The sequence below is a fragment of the Eufriesea mexicana genome, unplaced genomic scaffold (genome assembly GCF_001483705.2).
Source record: "Eufriesea mexicana isolate 0111107269 unplaced genomic scaffold, ASM148370v2 scaffold124, whole genome shotgun sequence".
Taxonomy (NCBI): Eukaryota; Metazoa; Arthropoda; class Insecta; order Hymenoptera; family Apidae; genus Eufriesea; species Eufriesea mexicana.
Genome location: NW_016908357.1, coordinates 1277637 through 1298623, shown reverse-complemented (window position 1 = coordinate 1298623; position 20987 = coordinate 1277637). Strand labels below are relative to the sequence as shown.

The 20987-nt window shown below is 51.2% G+C and overlaps 1 protein-coding gene across 3 annotated transcripts in view; it reads left to right on the top strand.

The window, feature by feature from the left end:
- GckIII (Germinal centre kinase III) overlaps positions 1-20987 on the top strand; it is an 83031-nt gene that overhangs the window by 35722 nt on the left and 26322 nt on the right. The window contains exon 2 of one of the 3 annotated variants that reach the window (XM_017911281.1): positions 3023-3293. The exons of 1 other annotated variant lie outside the window; for it this stretch is intronic. In XM_017911281.1, coding sequence (XP_017766770.1) covers positions 3060-3293 — 234 coding nt within the window. In that variant the 5' untranslated portion in view covers positions 3023-3059. Of the gene's footprint in view, positions 1-3022; positions 3294-8150; positions 8199-20987 lie in introns of those variants that run through there. One more of the 3 variants, XM_017911283.1, reaches the window with a different exon arrangement.

Genomic DNA, 20987 nt, shown 5'->3' with positions numbered 1-20987 from the left:
TGTTATGGTTAACGAGCGGCAATAAGGGACACGCGATGGAGGAAGAATAATTCGCGATACTCCAACCAGACGTGTATACACGCATTCGTGTGTGTATGTAGTTACGTAGGCTGAACGCTCGGCAGGAGAATCGGACCGTTCGTGGTCAGACTCGCGTGTTGATCGTGATTCACGAAACCGCGCGAAAATACTTCTCCGTATATATCGTTATTTATTACATAGTCGGTAACCGCGTTCGCGAAGTAATTATCGCGCAAACTTTCTGCCGGACTTTCTGCCGGACTTAATGCGTTTCGCGAATTCGCCGCGATAATTTACGCGACACCGTAAAACGCGAGATTTACGGTACGGCCAGGTCGCGGTGCTCGTTGTTTTCGAGAGCTCGAAATGCGAAATTAACCCGCGACAGTCAAGATTTCGCCTTACCGAGCGTTCCGAACGGTCAAGACGAACCTGTTCCACGGCTCACGGCTACGTAAAGACCTCGTAAAACGGTCAGATCCCTGCTTAAGACCGAGGTTTTTGGTTGTACGATAATTACGCCGGCAATGTTTGCCAAGACTTGCGTAAAAGCGGCTCCTCCTGCCAACGGAATTGTCCTGTCGCCGAGCGTTAACTCTGTCCGAGAGCCAAACGATACTGGATGAGGAAATTCTCGATGACCGAGGTTCAGAATGCATCGTGTATCTCCATCGAGTTCGCTCCGTTTCTCCCGGTCATACTTTGCTACTAAACGCTGCTTCGTTCCACCCAATAGCGTTGATAAATTCTCCTTCTATCAGGAGCTAGATATTTTGAACGTTCAGCAAAAATACAACCGGAATGAAGGGAAAAAGCGCAACGATAAACGATTGTCTAGTGCTGGAATTCCGTCCATACGAAACCACGAACTTCCATTTTCGCGTGATGTACGAGCACTTTCGTCGACTCCTGCGCGCACTTTCTTCTGCTCAATGGCTTCCGTTCGTCGGGATTTATTGGTAATTGGAAAAGTTACTATCGGCGATCGCGATGCACGCAGAACGCACGCTCCATTCGTTGCACGATCCTCTTCGCCCCTCTTTCTTTCCGAAACCTAGCTGACCGGATACTCGTGCCGCGATTTCAGGCCAGTTAACGAACTTACCTCCTGCAACTCCGTATCCCGTGATTCGACGGCTGTTTAAACGGAATTCCTCGCCGAATCCGGGTCTCGAAACTTTGCAATTATCGAGATTTCAGATGTTTCGCTTGCAGGGTTTGAGTTGGGGTATTTATTTTCTTCTCGGTAAAACGTCAGGGCTCGAAAAGAGTTCTAGTCTGGGTTCAAACAGTCTCGAAAGAGACTGAAAACTCTCGTCGAAAGACGATCGGATTCATGGTCCATCGTTCGAGATGGGCGATTCGCGACATCTAAGAGTTCTAGTCTGGGTTCAAACAGTCTCGAAAGAGACTGAAAACTCTCGTCGAAAGACGATCCGTCGTCCATGGTCCATCGTTCGAGATGGGCGATTCGCGACATAGCGATACGTGGTTTCGTGTCAGCCCTGGACCGAATCGTGTCGACGAAGTTCGTCACTCGGGCACGACTCGCTCGTCAGGGTTGCTCTCCCGAGGGAATGCACGGCCTCGGACATACCGTGGCGTTTACCGTTAATTGGAATAGTCGTTGCAAATCGGAGAGGCGATTGCTGCTCGATGGACACCGACGGAGCTGCAGCAGGTTGTAGCCCTGTCTAGCGACCTAACGTGGTTAGCCCCGAGGTAATAATTGCGGCCAGAACATTGCCTTGTAATCAAATTGGGTCGCCTCCGATCCCGACTGCCCCGGCGTACCTCTCCGGCTCCAATTATCGCTATTCGCTGTTGCATTACCTGTCAGGATGATTGTCATGCGCGTCTTACGTAATTCCTGCGCGAGGAGAGAGGGAACGGCGTTTGCGTAACTCGCGAGCGGAACCCATTCTGGATCGGGCCACCGAGGCTGGCGCGAGTAGACTCGGGAAGAACGGATAAAAGGAAAATTGAACCGTTATCGTGGTACTTGGCATGAAATATGGCGGGATCGGTGAACCTGGAGCGCGGATAATAAATGATCCCGAACGCCAGGTGTTTGCCGAGGCGGTAATCGAGCGAGACGCTTAGCGATAATTCGCTGTCGCGTTTTTAGACACGAGCCCGAGCATCGGTGGCTCGTCGCGACGCGAGCGTCGTCCTCGAAAAGACGTAGACGTTAGTAGTCGTGTTGCGATCGTCGATCGGCGAGTCCCTGGCAGGGAAAATATTCCGTTGCAAAAGGGATAAGTCGCCGGAAGAAAGAGGCCGCAGTCGGTTGCACGCGACTATTTATAACGAATCGATACGAGCCGTCGGCCGTCGCGTTCTTCACGTGCTCCTCCATGCTCGCACGTGCAAAACGACGGGAAGCCGTGGAAACGTTGTTGGTTTCACGCGGAAAGGATGAAAAAAGGGGAGCTGGCGAATGGCTGGTCGCAACTCTACTCGGTGCAACGGTATCGCAACGCAGTCCGACTGATTATGCATTGTATAGGATGGTAGGTGGCTCGGTCCGATCAACGCGGTTGGATCTCGCGAGATAATCGCTTCTGTTCGTGCCAGCTATAAGTTAGGGCGTTAATTGGACGATGCTTGGATTTGTCGTGCGCGAGATTAACGAGCTGGGCGTGCGTGAGTCGCGATTTATCGTGGCGGACAGACAGCCCTCGAGAAATATCGTTTTTCTGGAGATTTAATTTTCCATCGAGCAGCCGTTGCAAACGAGAACGATTAAAATCGATGGTAGGAAATTATTCCCGCTGCGCGTTGCGCCGTGAAATCGACGCGATCCCATCGGCGTTGACAAGCGTTTTGCAAAATCGCGTCATTACCGTCGCGAATCGAGGCTGATGGAAGATAGAGGGGTATCGGCAGCGATATTCGAAAATTCGTCCATCCACTTTTGCCTCGGTTCGTCTGCGCACAGTTTTGTCACGGTTCGCTCGCCATCCACGGGACCAATCCGCAGTGTTTACGGTTCTTTCAGCCTTTTAACTCGTCGGAATTATGCGCCGTGGCAACGAATGAAATTGCGAATCGCGGAAAGGACGATTAATCGTTTGACGACCAACCGGTCGGGAAAGGAGGCCAAAATGTTCGTCGCTATGGTGTTGCACAAGCACAATAAGCACAACAATGGAAACAACTCGAATCACCATTCGAGTAACAACAACTCCACCCGCACAACCAATAACATCAACAACAACCACATCAACAACAATGTCACCAATCTGAATCAAACGTTGAACGCGGGGGCGGTAAGTGTTGAGTATTCTAAATATTTTCCCAGCAACGAGCGTCCATTTCGAGGGCCCGTCGAAAGCTAATTTCCAGGAAGAACCGCGATAAACTCTGGCAAAGTCGCGTTTCGCCGACTTGCTTCCACGATTCCGCGTACACGCCGTCGCGCGAGACGGTTGTGCAATTTTGCGGCAACATTAGGCGGTTAAAGCAGGAAACGAGTTTTGTTTCGAGTAGTTTGATATACAAATGCCGCGCATACACCTGTTGCTTTCTGCCCGAAACGAAACCTGTTCGATTAATCGAAGTGACAGTAATCTTGCGAACAGCGGCGATTAAGAGCGCGAGCGTGTCGGCTGAGGAAAAAGCTTTCGAACCGGTAATACTTGAAATCGCGTTAAAAACCATTATTCAACACCGACCACGTTAAAACGAATTTTTCACCGCGTTACGTTCGAACCGATCGATTGCCAACCTATCCGGTAATAAACGCGATTTTTTCTTTAACGGTTCCACGATTTTTCCACCGCTGGAACAGCCACCGTTCTCTCCGACACCTCGACGTTTTACGAACGAGTTCGTTCCACCATTCGTCTCTCTAATTTTGCATCCGAATGTTCCTTTCGAGGGACGAAAAACGAGATAGCCGGGACCCAAGTTCGCGAGGGAAAGCGACGTTCTCTTGGCACGGATTTGGCAAGATTTCTATCGCGAGTGGACCAAAAAGCCGGCTGCACCTCTACTCGGAATGGCTCGAGACGCCGTGGAAAGAAAAATTTCTCCTCTCGAGGGGAAATCGCGTTTGCGTAGCAAAGGGAAGTTATCTTCGTCGGTGCAGAAGTTGCGAGGAAACGCGACCATTTCGCTGACTCTGTCGGCCATCTTGTTACGCAAACGTTTCTACACCGAATATCTACCCTTTTCTCTACCGTTTCTCTCGTCGTCACGCACCAGCTTTCCGTTCTTTTCTTTGTCACGTATTTCGATTTATTCGTTTCCTTTCAATTTCACGGTAATTCGCTTTAATCCCACGTCTGGATGTCTTCGTCACCTAGAAATTCCCGACAACGACACGCGTCCTCCAGAGCGACATCCAACGCGGCCTGACCGATAGATTTCATTTCGACCCGGTTCGTTAGAACGGGTCGCGTTGTTCCAATTTCAATTTTCGCCTGTGTATTCAGGTTAGATACATGGTCGGATGGATAGATGGGAATCGCGAACTCTGTCCGTGTTTGAAGTCGAAATGGGTCAACATTGGTCCGAGTAGCGATGAATAGGTCAATTCCGTAATGTTAACGCTATCGTTTCGTTTGAAAAAACGCGGCACTCATTTTCAGTGGAATGCATCGGAATTATCGAGCCATCGGGGTAGGTCATTGGCTCGGACGTGTACTGCTACTCCGTTTGTCGCGTTGCCTCGACGATTATTGCGAGCAGAAACGCGATTGCAACGATGTAGTTCATTTACCGTGGCCTCTGACGACTTTACGGTTCCATTAAACTCCCGATTATCGATTTACGACCGGCCGATAATGTTTCTTTCTTCCACGAATCGTTTAATTTCTCTCTTTTCTTCTTTAAAATCACCACGTATGCACGAGGATCGTCGATTCTATATCCGGAGAACGGTATCAGGGAACGGTTATCCCGTGCCACTGCTTCATTCGCGATCCAATTTCGCTTCAATTTCTGACGCCAATCGACTAGACCATCTATCGATATTCGTCCCGCAGCGCGGAACGCTCTTGCCTATTCCAAAACTTGCCCGATTGTTTTTCATCCCCGTGCACGAATATCTCTTCGTCTATTTTTCTTCCCCCCGTCTTTTTTCCCACCCCCTCTCCTCCTCCCTTTTCTCCTTCTGTCATCCCTCCCGAGTAATTTCCCTGTGGCGCGATTTGCATCCTGTTTGCCGGCAGGCGGTCGGTTTATTTTTCGAGCACGAAAGGGTGGAGGATTACGAATAACTTAATTGCATCTATCGGGGCTCCGCGTCTCGGTCCCAGTCGACGCTTCAAGAGGTTTGCATGCAAATGAAGCAGCGAGATTAAGTCCTTTGTGTTATTCGGCGCTGATAACGAACGTGTTAAAGGACTCGCCCGAAACGCTATAAATTAACAACTAGATTAAACTGTCCATCGTGGAAGTCTCGGTGTCTCGTCGCCGTGCGGGCTTTGCATTCCAAAGGGTCCGTCTTCAAACACAGCGTCGGACGCTTTCGATCGGCCTCCGCGATTTATCGTTTATTCCGGATCCCTTAATTGGACGAGGGACTCGGACGAAAGTTACGCGATTACGTCGCGATCCTTTATTTCTGCGCGAGGCAGAACAAACGAGGGGAGCGAGAGAAAAGAGGCTGCAAACCGTTATCGGTTATTATTAATCCGGCCGGCGGAAAAAGTCGCAATTAGAGCTTTTGTCTGGCTATAATCAGGAAGAAGCGCGCGCCGGTTATTCCTACGCGTTAACGAAGTAAACGTGTTCGTTAACGGAGTAAACGTGCCTATTAATGAAGCGGCGGGATTAAGCCCTCGATCGTTCGTTAGAACGGACGTGTTAAAGGACTTCCGCGAAACGCTATAAATCGTCTACTAGATTAAGCCATTTATCATGCAACGGGACGCGTGCCTGTATCATTCGCAGTCTCTCCGATCCTTCGATCGCGATCGAAATCACCGCGCTAAATCAGCCTGCAGGACGCGCAGTCCCGGCAGAGCTTTTCGGCACGGGGTGTCGACAAAATGGCTGGAAATTTCGTAGCAACCCCGTTGCTCTTTTAATTCCGTGTTTTTCCGCGTTGTTTATCGCGTTGCCTATCGAAGGCGTCTCGAGGAAGGCGCGAATAAGGGGGATGAACGTCAAACGTGACCAATGAAGGGTAATAAGCGTGGCTACGTGGCGAGGAACAAAAGCGGTTAAATAGATCGAGAAGAAGCGGATTGTCCCTCTTTCCCATCGAAAGGCACCCTTCCCTGCATCGATCGACCAACGTTTCGCGCTCCTGTCGTTCGTTCGATACCCGAGTCTATTCGTCCAGGAAGCTTCGTCGAATTTGGAAACAGCCGGGCGCGATCCCCTCGTCGGGGATTCGATCAGCCGTATAGGGACAAAGAACGCTAAAACGCCGATGCCTTTAATTAACGCTGCCCACTCGAGATGCCCCCGTTAACCGAAAATCCACCCTCGTCGTCGCTGCGCAGGGGTTACACGGGTGTATCCTCGTGTCCGAAGCAACCCCGGCTGTGACGGGGTTGGTCACGTCAGCGAGGACCCGCTTGGACAATCAGTGGACAGAGTACGGTCGTAATCAGCGCGATTACAACGGTCGTCCGTTTAATTCCGAGCAAGTGTCGTTAATGCTCGGCAAATTGAACGGACCCCGTTCCGCTTTTATAAACGGAAAATCGAAATATAGCGGCGAGCGATGGTGGGAAGACGCCGCGTGAAGCACGGTGAACGGGTTGCATCGATCCACGTTTCCGGGGACCAAAAGCGATTATCGATGCGCGGGGAGAATATTTGATCAGCGATTTCGAGGCAGATTTTGACGCTGCCCCCGTTGTTTACCGAAATTCTTCCATCTCGAGTCCCGCCGTCCGATTCGTTGGTTATTAACGGCCAGGAAACGAAGGATTTCGCAAACAGGGTGGAATCGTGTTCGCGTGCCCAAGCATTCAGAAGCTTGAACGTGGAAGTAGCTCGAAAATTCGTTACCTACTCGGGGTCTTATTTTTCCCGTCCACTGCCGTTTAATCGGCCAGAGTGCACGCGATTTCCGCTTATGATCGATCCGCAACGTCCGCCTCGTCCTCGAGTCAAAGGGCGTGCAATTTTTCCTCGCTCCTAGTCCAGGTGCAACGACACGGGTCAGCCAAACGATTAGATTTTCGTTAGAAAACAGCCGTGGCTCGATCGACGAACGTTAAACCTCGTTCACACCGAGAACTTCGCTTCCCGAGATCCTTCGAACGCGGCGTTTGCGGAAAGCGAGGCGCGATCGCAATTTACGATAATAACGGTGGAAAATTGGTAAAACACGGTGGTTTCGAGCGTCGAACAATCGGTCTACCGTGCAATTACGATTCTCTCTCTGTTCCTCCGCCGGAGAACCGTCGGAATGTACCCGGTGTCTGGAAGGAAAGCCGAGTTTACCGAACGCGATCGATCGACCGACTTTGTAAACGGTGGAAGGAAGAATTTAATTACACCGTATAAGGTGGCGCTTAAGTACGAGCGAGAGAACGGTCGTGGCAGCGTCGAAACGAGAAAGGAAAGAGGGTACGGTGTAACGGGATAAGTGCCAGTGTCAGGCGTTGTGTAATCGGCCGCATGAGAAAGGTCGGTGGAACCGAACGATCGTTGCTCCGTAAACGGTGGACGTGCCGTGGAAATTCCAATGTTCCTCGCAAACACGCCGACCAGATTTCAACGTTGCCCGCTCGGCGATCGAGCCATTCGTTCGCGAAACGTGTAGTTTTCCCTGTTAGTTTCGCCGTGAAAATGGCGGCCGCAGTTAGAATAAACGCTGTCCGTCCCGCTGCACTTCGGGGCTCGTTTCTCTCTTTGTCGAGTTATCCTTTACGTAATCCTGTTTGACGTTTATTTTTTACAGCCACGTGGCCGGTTTCGGAGTAACGGGAAATTCTCGCCGCGTCTCTCCAAAGTTCTTCCCGGCTGTCCGTGGCTGAGCATCCGTTTCCAGCGGACCAACTGGAGACCCCACGCGGCGGCGATTTCGAAAAATATTCCCGATAGCCAGACGGGGGGTGGCGTATCCGATAATTAGCCGGGTCCGCACCGTCGGTAGTTACGCTATTAAACACTTACGGTGGCCGCCATTAATGCATCCCACGTGCATTTCCCCCGCGGCCACTAACAGGAAGCCCTCCCGATACGAGCAGGGGCCAGATCGTCTAATGGTAACGATGTAACGACCTTGCCGCCGCGGTATCTTCCGGTTACGAGCTTCCCGATGCCAACCACGGGCAAGTCCGATCGTAAAAGCCGAACTTGTGCCGCGAAAAGCGCACGGCCGCCATGCTTTTATGATCCACCGTCGCCGCGACCATCCCGGGAGAAACTCGCGCGTTTCAGCACGATCGCCTGGAGATCGTAAATAACGCTATGGCGTCTCGAAAGAGATATCGACAGCCACGTAATTGCCAGCTCTTCCTCCCTCTCACCGACGCGTTTTTCCTTCCGCCCCGAAAGAAGATACTTCGCGTCCAACTAGCTCGTTATTCGCCAAGTCGATGCCGTTTACGGGGATTCTCCCGACGCGGCCGTCCTCGAAGGCTAATTGAATTTTTTTCACGAGCAACGCGCAAGAAGGATTTAATAATCGTGCAACAACGTAAGTCGCGATCATGTCCGCCAAACGGGCCTTTTTTCGCCCGACGTTTCGCCGTCACGATCGCTTCCCACGTGGATATTCCTATGCACCGTGTAATTTCTCTTTAATGTCCCGCTTTTACGTATCGGTGCTGCGATATTAAGAGCGCGCTGCATCAAAGGCCGACGAAATAATAGACATTCCGTTGCCTACTTTCTCGGCTGGCACACTCCGTTAAATCACGCTGAATTTCGATCACGATAATCCGTCGTATAATTCTCTCGCGCGACGCGATCCTTTGTCGTTGCACGACCGGCAGCGTGCATCTTCTTTCGTCGCGTTCCGTTTTTTACCGTTAACCTCGAGTCCCCTTTTCCGAAGCTTCGTCGAGAAATTTTAATTAATTCCCCCTCGAAATTGTCTTTGACTTTAACGCCCCGGGCGATCGGAATTCCCTGTATTTCCCGGCTACGTGCTTCTTCGCGGCTCTTCGCGAGAAGCACTCGTCAGACTTTTCGGCATAAAACAGGGTGCTCGAGGTCGAGGCAGTTTTATTTCCCGACGTCGTCGCGAGTTAACGATTTTCGATCGCGCCTCTGTTCCACGCCGTCGTCGAGGCGTCATTTCCGATCAGCGCGAGACGTTTCTCTGCCGAAACTTCCATCTGGCGAGGCATTTAACTCTCCGTTGGAAGGTGTCTCTGGTTAGCTACTCGCAACCACTCCGGAAAAATCGAATACCCATCGAACCTTTAGCCCAGCCTCGAGTCTTTTCCGTCCGCTGTCAATCATCGGTGCCGTTGCTTCGGCCTCGCGGCGCCGAAATTGGCAAACTTCCTGAAAACTCGCGTCCCGCGCGATGCAATCCGGAATCATTGATATTCCATCCCCGAGGCGTCTGTCATCGAGTATTTACTAACGATTGCATCCCGTTCGATCTATTATTTATGAGCGGCCGAGCGCGGGGAATCGAAACTCTGTGTGCGTTTCGGACGATAAACTCCGGATGGGACCAGGTGGGGTGGATCTCGTCTGGCCATTCGTGGATATAAATCTCGTTTGCTCGATACCTTCCTAAATCGCGATTTGACTCGCGTAAGATCGAGGTATCGCGTGGCTCGTAAATACGCCGGTCGAGGAACCGGAATTGTCCTGCGGCAAAATCCCTCGTGTACTTTATCCCGTCGATCTAGCCACGAGGGTTGGGCGTATGGATCTCGTGGACGTCGAGGTAGAACGGGGTAGACGAGATGGTCTAATTTTCCTCGCAGAGTCGTTGGAGACTCGGTGGAGTGTAGGATCGTAAGCAACGTTATGGAAAGTCTGACCGGGGCTGACTCGATTGCATAAATGGCCGAAATTTTCGTGATTGCGGTACGGTCAACTGATCGGCGTTTGCTGTTCAAAGTAAACAGCGTATCCGCGTTGATAGTCGGCGAGCATCGTTTAGAGTGTAAATTATAGTAAATTGCTAGGTGTGGAAGTTTGGTTACCAGTGTATAGTATTTGCCGAAGCTGTTAGTTCGCCAAATGTTCGCAGCAACGGTCCCGATGTTGTCTGTATCGCGGAGAGTAAATTCATATTATCGTTTCGCAAGTCGAACGCGACCGTAACGACGTTTCACCGTGGAACAGGCTAAATCACGCGACACGGTATCTCTTGATAAACTGGACAGACTGTAAACCATACGTTGCGCGAACTATCTCGGGGTTTAAGGGTGCAGGGCTGCGAATAAAGAGAAATTAAAGAAGGGGAAAAAATGGGGAGGCAAAAATATCGAGAAAAGACGACGAGAACGTATGGCGCGCTGGAACGAATGAAAATTAACGTCGCTCGACGAGGCAAGCTTTCCAGAGTCCAGGAGAGGACGCTTTTTAAAAGTAGCGTCGCGCATACTCGTTACAAACGTCTTCCCACCTAAGATAGATGTGGTCCGGAAACTCGCGACGTCTCCGAAGATTCTGCCACGGCTCTGCGGGCAAACTTGCCCGTGAGGGCTCCGCGGAGTTTCCTGACTCGAGAAGTTTCCGAACTTCCGACGAAATTTCATTTATCTTGGGTCGCGAGCGCGATATCGACGTTCGATTTTAGCGCTCGTCGTCGGGTCTGGCCTGCACGCACGCACCGTCTCGACCACGTCAAATGTCAAAGCAGCATATTCGAAAGGGAAACGAGCACCGTGCTCTTTAAAATGCCGGTGGCTTTCAACGCGCTCTCGCTTTACGAATATTTCGCTCGTCGCGGCTACGAAATGCTCTCGCAGTCGCAACCACGACTGTCGCTTCGGGTCGAGATTCGTCGAGATTCGTAGACATTCTTGTCGATTGGCGCGAAAACATTCGCGATTTTTACAATCGATCGTATCGGAGTAGGGTAGGAAATTGGAATATCGGGGGAATGAAACGCGTCGGCGTACGTAACGCGGCGACGTGAAATATAATTTAGGACGTGGTCGATCAACGAGACTTATCGACGCTGACAATCGAGGTCTTTATCCAGCGGGCAATCGACATCGAAAATTTCATCACCGGAGAACAAGGAGAATCGTGACCGGTCGAGACACAATTGGGGCAAATCCGTAACGTGGCCGACCCCATGAACGTATTTCTGACACTCGATAAGGCGAGTATATCGATCGTGCAGCGATTATGTCACCCTTGTTCTGGCACGACGCTTCGCGTCGCCTCCTTCTGCTCCGTCGTCCGTGAAAGAATTCTTTTCTTCTCCCGTGCACGCAGTCGCGAGCAAACGTTTCGGAAAGCGTTTCGTGCATCGCGCGGACTATGATTCCTGGCGAGCGGGGTGCAACGCTTGACCAAAATTTCGCGAGCGGTAAGAGGGAAACGGCGGAATAATTCCCGTGGAAAATTCGAAGCAAAATCGTTGTTAAAGTAGCGTGAAATTGGAGAAGAAAAAACCGAGCGAGTCGTACTCTCGTAATAATATCCTTCCGCGATTTCGATGCTCTTCGCGCAACGATATCGCAAGACTCGGCTGAAAAATCGTCGGGACTAAAAAGTGGCCAACCTCGGAGACCACAGAAACGAAACCGAATCGAATTAGCGCGAAAGATGTATGCGTAGATGTTCGTGTGCCGTGTATATGTAAGCGTAAACGCGACGACGTATATATTCGATAAATCGTGTTAGTTTCAAGCCCCTCGCGATATCTCGCCGCCTTTCACTCGGCTATACTTCGCGCCATTGTGCAGCCACGAGTTGCGCAACGATATTTTAGTTCTCTTGCATTGCAAAACGGGGCACACACACGCGCCAACACGCGTACGAGCGTATGATCGTTACCGTTTCATTGTCTTATTTCTCGTGACATTCCCATTTCAACGCGACAGCGACGCGTTTTCGTGGCCAGACCGGATAAACGCGTCTGCCCTACTCGGACGACGTCGCCGATCCCATTTTTCCACCCAACTTTGCATTTTCACGGGCAAACGGAAAGCGTCTCGTCTGCATCCTTCCGATCGTCGGGATATTTCGGTGATTGGTAATAATAATTAAAAATGACCGTTTCGTCGTAACATGGCGCAGCCTTCTGGCAAACGCTCGAGATCGCACCGATCGCTGTCGGTTTCCATTCTCCGCTCGTTCGACGTCGCTTATAAACGCGAAAGAACACAGCTCCGTTCTCTTACACGTTGTTTTACAGCTACGTTGTAAGTCAAAGCCCGCGACTAATGAACCATTTAGCCGTGAAGGAACTCCGCTACGATGGAAAGTCGGCCCGTCGATTCACGATCCTCGCGTCTTATTCCGAGCAACCATAAAGCTAAAGGGGCTGATTTATTTCCCGACCCAGCCCGCAAAAATACGTCCACGCCTCGGCCGGATTTTAAATCGCATCCGTTCATACGCGCCACTATTAAAATTCATTCCGCACAGACGATACCATTAAAATTTAATAGCTGGCCGACGCACGCGCTCGCGATTCAGCCCTTGCGTCGAGCATCGTCCTCCACATTCTCCGTCTCCTGTTTTTCCTTCTTCTTCGCCATCTCCTCTTTCTGCTTCCATCTCGATAAATCCTCCGAGAAATATAGCTCCCGATCCCCTCGTCCGAAACGGACGCATTGTGGATACACTCGTCAAGTGCTCCCGCATCCGCGCCACCGAGTCTCCTAGTCGATCCTAGAATTTATTTCACCGCGGTATTATCAACCCCCCTTCGTCCGAAGAACCGTATATAGGAACTCGAAGCTTCCCCGTATCGACATCCTACGAAATCGATGATATTTTTGGCAATAACGTGGAACGAAATCGCGCGCGGACGTCGACTGGCGAGTGTTTGAAATTTCACCGCCAGATGACTCAGCGTTGTTCCTCGCGATCGATCGTTGGCGAGACACGCGAAGATCGATCGAGCATTTCAGGCCAGCATCGACCTACGAAATTGCGCTCGTCGAAGGTTCGTTCGCCCGAAAGCCGTGAAGCACCTCTCGTCTCGTTTCGTCCACGGAGAAATTCGTTTAAGCGTTCGACGGTATCACGGCGAGGTTCGAGTCGTGATTAAAATTTATAAGGTGAACGATCGATCCACGCGATTCGCCTGCACGATACAGCGAGGTGCCAAATTAAAGCATCAAGCAGCGACATCGATTGATGCAGCGACACGCAGGACCGCAGGCAACGTACCGACGTTCCCGATAAAGGCCAGACCCGAGTTTTGCTACTTTCTTCTCGCCAACTTCCTATTATTACCTCTCTTTCATCCCGGAATAAATTATGCAAACCAGTTAGATTTGGGCCAAAGTTGCCGCGATGCACCTGACGGACGATGGATGCTCCTCCAAGCTGAATTTCGCGACCCGAGTTACGCGAAAAAGTCCAGTGAGCACGGACTTTTGCCAGTCCCCAATATCCAAAGATGATCCATACCTAGCCTGCTATATGGTCGATGTCCATCTCGAGATCACTCGCCCTGCTCCTAAGTCGTTCCTGGTGGCCGTCCGAGGCGGTCACGATTACTTTCATAGCCGGTGATCACTCTGGATAAACGACGAGGAGGCACTCTGCGGTGTAACGAAGTCGGAAGTTGGAAAAATGTGCGCATTCTGGGAAAAACGATGCTGCCAAAAAGGGAGCGGTGCAAGGACGCTGGGAAGAGACGAGTTGTGGCAATAAAAAGAGCAATCCAAGGATACCGAGAAACTGAATCCTGGCTGAACCGAATAAAAGGAGAAGCGGAGACGTTAAAAAATGATTTGGAGGAACGAAAAGAGCAGAGCAACGCTGGCAATAAAAAGCAGCTTTTAAGTGCTCCGAGGATAGAATTCCAGCGATAAAGAAGCAGCGCAATGGTAGCAGAAGAAACAAAAAGAAAGAAAGAATCTTAGCTGCAAAAAGACAACGTTAGCCATCGCCAAGTTGCAGCGATAAAAAGGAAACCACGAAATCGCCAAAAAGGGAAGCTTCGCGATGAAAAGAGCATCAGGGAAGTGGAATAGCAGTAATCGCGGAGACAGGCAATGTCGGGAAAGACGAGGGAAAATAAGGAAACGCGATACGAGGGAAAGCGAAGTTTGCGCGAGTGAAAATGCGAGAAACGGTTGGCAAAATGTCGAAGACAACGCGACTTATTCGCAACTATAGCGTGCACATCGACGTTCGCGTACAATCCAATTCACGTCGAGGCAAGCTTGTTTGTTATTCCCTTCTTTTCCCGTCTTTTCCCTTTGGCCGCGTTATCGATTCCACGGCGCCGCTCGACTCGGCTCGGGCCGATAACTCGGATAGCTTCGATTACGACTTACCGATTGCAACATCCTTCACGGACACTTGGCCGCGTTCGAAAAAATATTTTCACTCTCATCGATCCCGCCGATGTTTATAGACCGGTCGATGGGAATCTACGGCCGGCATATTTCACCGAGACTCCGTTCCCGGAGATCTTCCAACGGCTTACAGAAGCCTTACGATCGTACGGCTCGGATGCTAATCCCTCTGAAATTCCGTCAACAACGCGCCGATAGTTCCGGCATCCACCATTCCGTCGTGTTTTTAACAACGAATCGTTCCATTCGAACCAGCTGTAGCGGTAAATCGGCAGGCAGCGTGAACCGAAGAAGAGGAAGAGGAACAACTGGGACTGAAGTCACTTTGGGATTTCTTTATGATAAAAATACGCGAAAAATATATACAAGTGTTCCGCTGCCTGGAAGGAACTGGAAACGTTAACCCTTCGCGCTCGATGATTTTTTCGCTAAAATAGGGTACGAGTTGAAAAATTTTCTGCTATAAGACTGATGATATTTTTTGAGCAGTAAATAAGGAATCGTATAATAAGTAACACGTAGAATTATTAAATTTTGATACCTCGCACGGTGTTGTATTAGTTTAAATTTGACATATTAATTAACCCTTTGCATTCGGCGATTTTTTCATTACAGGAAAATAGTAATTCGAAGACTTTCTGCCGTAATGTCGATGGTATTTTCAAAGCAGTATATGAAAAATGCAAATTAATTGGAAGACGTAGAATTATTTTACCTAGATATTCCACGCGTCGTTGGGCAATTTTATTTTCGAGATATTAATTAACAAGGATCTTTAGAAACTGATTAAATGGCGGCTGAGAGGCACCTCACGAGTGCAAAGGGTTAATATCGAGCTTGGAAATTTTATCAAATGGCGACTGAAAGGCACCCCTCGTGTGTAAATGGTTAAAAAGAAGGCCAAAATAGGTACGTCCTGCTATACAACGTCGTAGTCCTTTTCTTTGTGTCACTCGCTGTGACTCTGACACCAGGAACACCGGTAGACAAGTGGCGAATCTGGTCTTCGTCCGCTATCGTTGCTCTTCAACGAGTCTTCAATCTTCGTCGAGAGGATCGTCTCTTGGGTACTTTGATATAGCTAGGACGAGGTTTCGATTTTCTTCACGGGATTAGATCATAGGTTTTCGATAATTCGAATCGCGGGTGTCACCGGTATAACGATGTTTGACCGATCGGTGCGGAAGAACATCGAGATAAAACGCGTTCAACACTCGGCCCTGAACGTTGCTCAACCGTGATCCCCGTACAATAGCGCATCGAATAACGCGACTTCCTGTTATAACGTCTGCTTCCCTTCTCGCCCATACACGGAAATCGAATTCAGTTTTTCCACCCTCCTCTTACGAACTTCGACAGCTCTTCCGCAAATGGGCACCGTAAGCGGAAAAAGTGGAAAACACGCGATGCCGTGTTCCTCGCGGCGAGGATGATTAACACCCGCGCGTGTAAACCGTCACGAATGCTAATGACAGAGCGCATAACGCACTCGAAGCCAAAGGAGATCGCGATTCGAAACTTTTCCAAACTTGGATCCAACTTTTCCCGTGCGCCACGCCAGATGCACCGCGGAACGCAATGGTGGTGAATCCGGCGTAATTATTCGCAGATAAGAGATCGCCGGTACCGTTACAGTTGTTAAAGCGTTCATTAGTATCCTCTTCGTTGCTTTACGTCGAAACTCGAAACACTGGTTCGCGCCAGCACGGCGCGGTCTGCGTCGTAGCCGGCCATTGCCGTCGTCTTGCGAAATCCGCGTCCACGTCCATTGGCTATCATTAGGCAAGGGTTTCGTCACTTTCCTTGCGGTCTCGAACCGCGGTTCCGATTCTTTCCCCTAATTATAATCATAATACCGTCCATTATCAGCGGGATCGCCGCGTAATTATTACGTCTGATGCGCTCGGATTCGCGGAAAGAAAGTGGACGCTGGTGAAATTACCGCGCGCTATATCGCTCGTGGTTTCGTGCACTTTACCCGTTCCAGTGTCAGCAGTCTTTTCCGAGGAAAAATCGCGTCCACCGACATTACTCGGCGATTCGACTCGTGCGACGAATTATTTCAAAGCTTTGCGCGGGAAAATGGTACCGATTTGGAAATCAGGTATCGGTAATCGTGCGGTCGAGTCTGCATGGATTTAATAAGTATAGCGACTGCGGATATTTCTCTTTTTTTTTCCTTCGTTACAATCGTCCCGGGTATACTTCGGTATGGATCATTTACCGTTAGCATAGTCACTTCCTTTTGTACTTGTTCTACATAACTAGGTAGCGAAGAGTTCTGCATTACCGAAGGCTCGACAAATGGACGTATAAATAACTCATTAAAACGGACGCGTCTCTCATCCGAGACCCACTGGTCGCCAGGGGGTTAACCGGAAATAGCGACGCGCTCGAGGGGGTTGTAGACGGGGCGTTGACAGGACGCCATAGGGAAAAATCCGACACACGGTTGGAAATATCGAGAAAATTCTGCGCGCTTCGAATCGTCGTCCTTTGGCATGGGCTGCGCGTCGTCGTTTGTTTTTTATGGCAAACGCGCGGCTTGAATCATCGCCGATTTTGCATAGGCGCCAATGATTTCCCGCGCAACGATTTACATAGGAATTCCGCTCGCAGCGTCTTTTTTTGTCAGCCCCGGCCCACGAGAGGCGAAAATAAAAAGGAGGCGAGGAGGGAGGCACGTTTGGAGGGAAAAATATTTAGCACGCGGAAAATAACGCGGAGCACCGTGCCGTAAAATTGCGTCGCTCGAGTTTCGCGATCCAGTTACCCTCGACTCCCGCTTTGAACCATAATTAAGCGTTGCTTTTCCGAACTAACTTCGTCACCCGGGCTTTCCGCGGCTTCGGATCGCGCTCTGTCCTCCATTTTTTCTTCTCTCCCACCTCGTCCTTTCAGACAGATCGAATTAATTGGCCGACGAACGGGAACGTCGGTCGATTTACGTCGATACCAGCGGGCTCGGTCGACCGAGCAGTTTCAATTTTCCCGGCGTTCCGAGCGGCTTACCCGACTCGCGGATCTGGCAAATAGGAAGAGAGCACCTGGCTCGCGGTCTTAATTCGGTTACGCGAATCGCTCCTATCCGATTCCCCGTTTCTTCCGCCCTTTTTTCCATGCTCGGACTTCTTTGAAAGAGGAGAAAGCGAGTCCCGAGGTAGCTCGAACCCGATCCGCTCGAATTTTGCCGCTGGAACGTCGATTACTCGCGGCCATACGGGATCGAATCCGTATCGGCGATCGATTACGTTCACGCTCGGTAAAGCGTGCTTTCGTACGCTGGCCGGCATGTAATTTCGTAATCGTTGTCATCGTTGTGGCCGCCGATCCGTAAGCTCCACCACCGATCGCAACCTTTTCAAGGCCTCGAAGGAGGGGCCTGGTCTCTCGCGTATCGCGTGTCCCATTATCGTTTCGATCAAGGTTAGCTCGCTTATGAATATTCACCCGTTCGAATCGTGTCGCTGTGCGTTCTATCAAAACCAACCGGTCGGTTTTTGCGCCACCAGCAGACTCGTTCGAACTACGCTTTACTCTCCATCCTTCCCACCTACCTACCTACCTACCTACCTACCTACCTACTTATCTACCTACCGGTCACGAGCCACGCCGACGCGTGTAGGTAATTCCTGGACAGGTTCCTGCTCTTTTCGTGGTCCCTGTCGGATTAACCACTCCGTTATACGCGGGGACGCTCCTGGCCGCGTCTGGTACCACGTACACTGGGTCCAATCTGGGCAAGGTAGACGAAATAAATAAAAAGTTCATGGACTCGGTGCGTTACGGGATAAGGGTGTATCTGCCGAATTACAAGAGGGTCGCTGTTAAATGGCGGAAAAGTTGAGTTTCCGCGGACGAGAAGGAAACGAGAGCCAGCGCGTACTACGGTCGCACCTGGAGCAACGAGTTCGCCCTATCTATCGGGTGTCCGTATCGTCCGGCAGCCATTCCCCAGGCTTCCCCTACTACGATCGCGTTTGATGTCCCACGGCAAGCCGCTGGCAGCGGTCTCTCCCGCGCCTTTCTTCGCGCTGCTGCACCGCGTGTCAGTTGGAAAGCAGCCGCGGACAATAACTGACAAGCAACCGGTCAGCCAGCCAGCCAGCCGTCCTGGCTGCGAAAACCGCGTTCCTTTCCATTCTCGCCAGCGAATCCAGACTTCGACCATGTTCCATGAAAGTGTAGCGTACATGGCGAGTTTTCCAGCCGTGAAAATGTGAGCTACGCCCGTCGGAAATGGATGAAAGGCGTATAGTGCGGTGATCGAAGAGGAGATACGAGTTTCAGTGGATCAGTGTGCGCCTCGACCAGTGTTTCGCGATGATTCGATGAGTAATCGGGATCGCGGAAGGTGTACCGTATATCGAGAGCAAGCAAGAGATCGGTGGATGCGCGCTGCCGTGGGGATTTACTCGATCGCGACCGAGTGATCGATGCATCGGCCGTTCGCAGGTAGCACGTCGGACCCGAAAGAACGGTTCGGCGTCGTGGGTGACGTCGTGGTGGAATGCAGAACGAGCGTGGGTCGGTGGAAAGAGGAGAAAAAGCCGTGGCCGCTTGATAAACGCGCGAGCTCGCGGGGAAACATATGTTATCGGGACGTAGAGGGAGACACGGTGGATTATCTCGCCGGGTGGACGATAACGCGCGTTTCGAATCGGCGACGATTCGTCAACGTCCACCGTTGGATTCGCGTATGGCCGCGGCCACTACTCGGGCCCGTCTCTTCCCGACGGCCAGGCGTCCTAGAAACGTGCTAGGGAATTTCGTGCATGGTATTGCGCGCTTGCAGCACGTGACATTTAAATGTCAGCCGAGTGCAGGCCATTTGCCGTGTGCCGTGGTCGTGAGTCGATCTCAGGATGTTAAGTAGCTTCGCGTACCGTTCCTCGTCCGTGTTTCTTCGTTCCGTCCTCTCTGCCGCGATATTCCCGAGCAAGACTCTCCCTAGTTCCTCGGCGTCTTTCTCCATTTCGAATTCTCGGTAATCGTTTCAGCGGGAGAGTCGGTTAAACGATCCGACGACGTCTCGGACAGGACGTAGTCGTCGGGATAAGTAAGGTAGTATGCTTTCGGGCACGGTAGGTTAATTCTCCTATAGTGGCCGGGCTATTTAGAGCATAAAATGGCCTGTGCGGCTTTGCCTGGCGCATCTAGGCGAGAGAACCGCGAGCAGGAGAAAGAGAAAAAGACGGGAGAAGACTGCTCGAAATAATTATCGTTCCTCGATGAGGGATCGGGTTTTCTCGTTGATGGCCCTGCTGCCGTCTTCTAAGGATGGTAAAAAGGCAAAGCGATCCGGCTGCGAACGGCGGTGGTGGCGGCGGTGGCGGCGGGGGGAAAAATATTTCCGTGGAAAGTAGTCGTTCTCGTGCATCGAGAGAGGAAAGGATCAAAGAGACGCGCGTTCCCGTTGAAAGTCGTAAAAACGTGAGAAGATGCTCGCGACTCGGGGCAATCCAACGGGGGAGTTTCGTGGCTTCGCGGGCCTGTGAATTTTCATAGGAAAAAGGAAAAAGCAGCGAAACGGCCGGGGGGCGAGGGTCGTCCGTGGAAATGAGCGAAAGTGGTCGTTACTCGACTCTCTCGGTCCGTCTGGCGAATGAAAAGCGCTCCTTCGGCACCGGTAATTAACCGAGAAAATATTCAAGGATCGCTATGCGCCGCGCGTGTCCCTCCCTCGCTTCCTTTCTTTCTCTCTCGCCTTTTCTCTCGCGCTCCTCGGCTGCACGCTTTAATCTCCGCGCGGCTGTCTCTCGCTCAGCCATGCAAAAACAGCCTTGTCCCGGTGCAGGAAGAACAGAGAGAGAGAGAAAAAGAGGAACGACGGGATATACGCGGCAGTCATCGACTTTCGTTTAAAGTTCCGAAGAAAAATGCAGGTGGAACAGCGTGGAGCCGCGGAAAAGCAATAAACTGGACGCTTTAAAGTTCGCCGGTGGACGTAAAATCGCGCGCGTGAAATACGGCATTCTCTTTCGGTACACGGGGCTTTTATCGTGCGTCGCGCTATGCCGATCGCGCGTTTTTGCGATTAACTTTTCCGTCGTAAAGAAAACGAGCCGTCGTCGAGCTAATTACGACCGAGGCCCGAGGAAAAACGCTCGGTTCGTCGCTGTCGCTCTTTCCGTCTCGTGCCGCTTCCTCGCGGCGCGTCCCCGCGGCCATTTTGGAGAACGCGTCACGGCTCACGGCGGGCGAGTTTTTCCGAAACGTGTCGCAGTCGCGTTAGCCGGCGCCCGTGGATTTTTCCATCGAGTTTTCCATCGAGTATCGGCGCCGCGAGGAGAAACGAGTTTGGTTCGAGGTGATCGCTTTATCGCGTATCCGTCGCTGGTTATCCGCGCGACGCGGCTCGCTCACTTTCACTGGCACGGCGCGGAAAGAGAAAAGGGATCGACCCGGTCGAATCGCGTTATATAAATTGGGCATTTCTATCCGTTGCTCTCCGTCTTGTCCCTGGCGGCACGCTTATCGTCGCCGCGTTCTCGACTACTCGTCGATGGAAAATCTTTGCTCGCGCGCGAAAAATCGCGTTTCCGTTCTCCGTCGGGACGATGGAGGAAACTGCCAGGCGATAAACGAAAA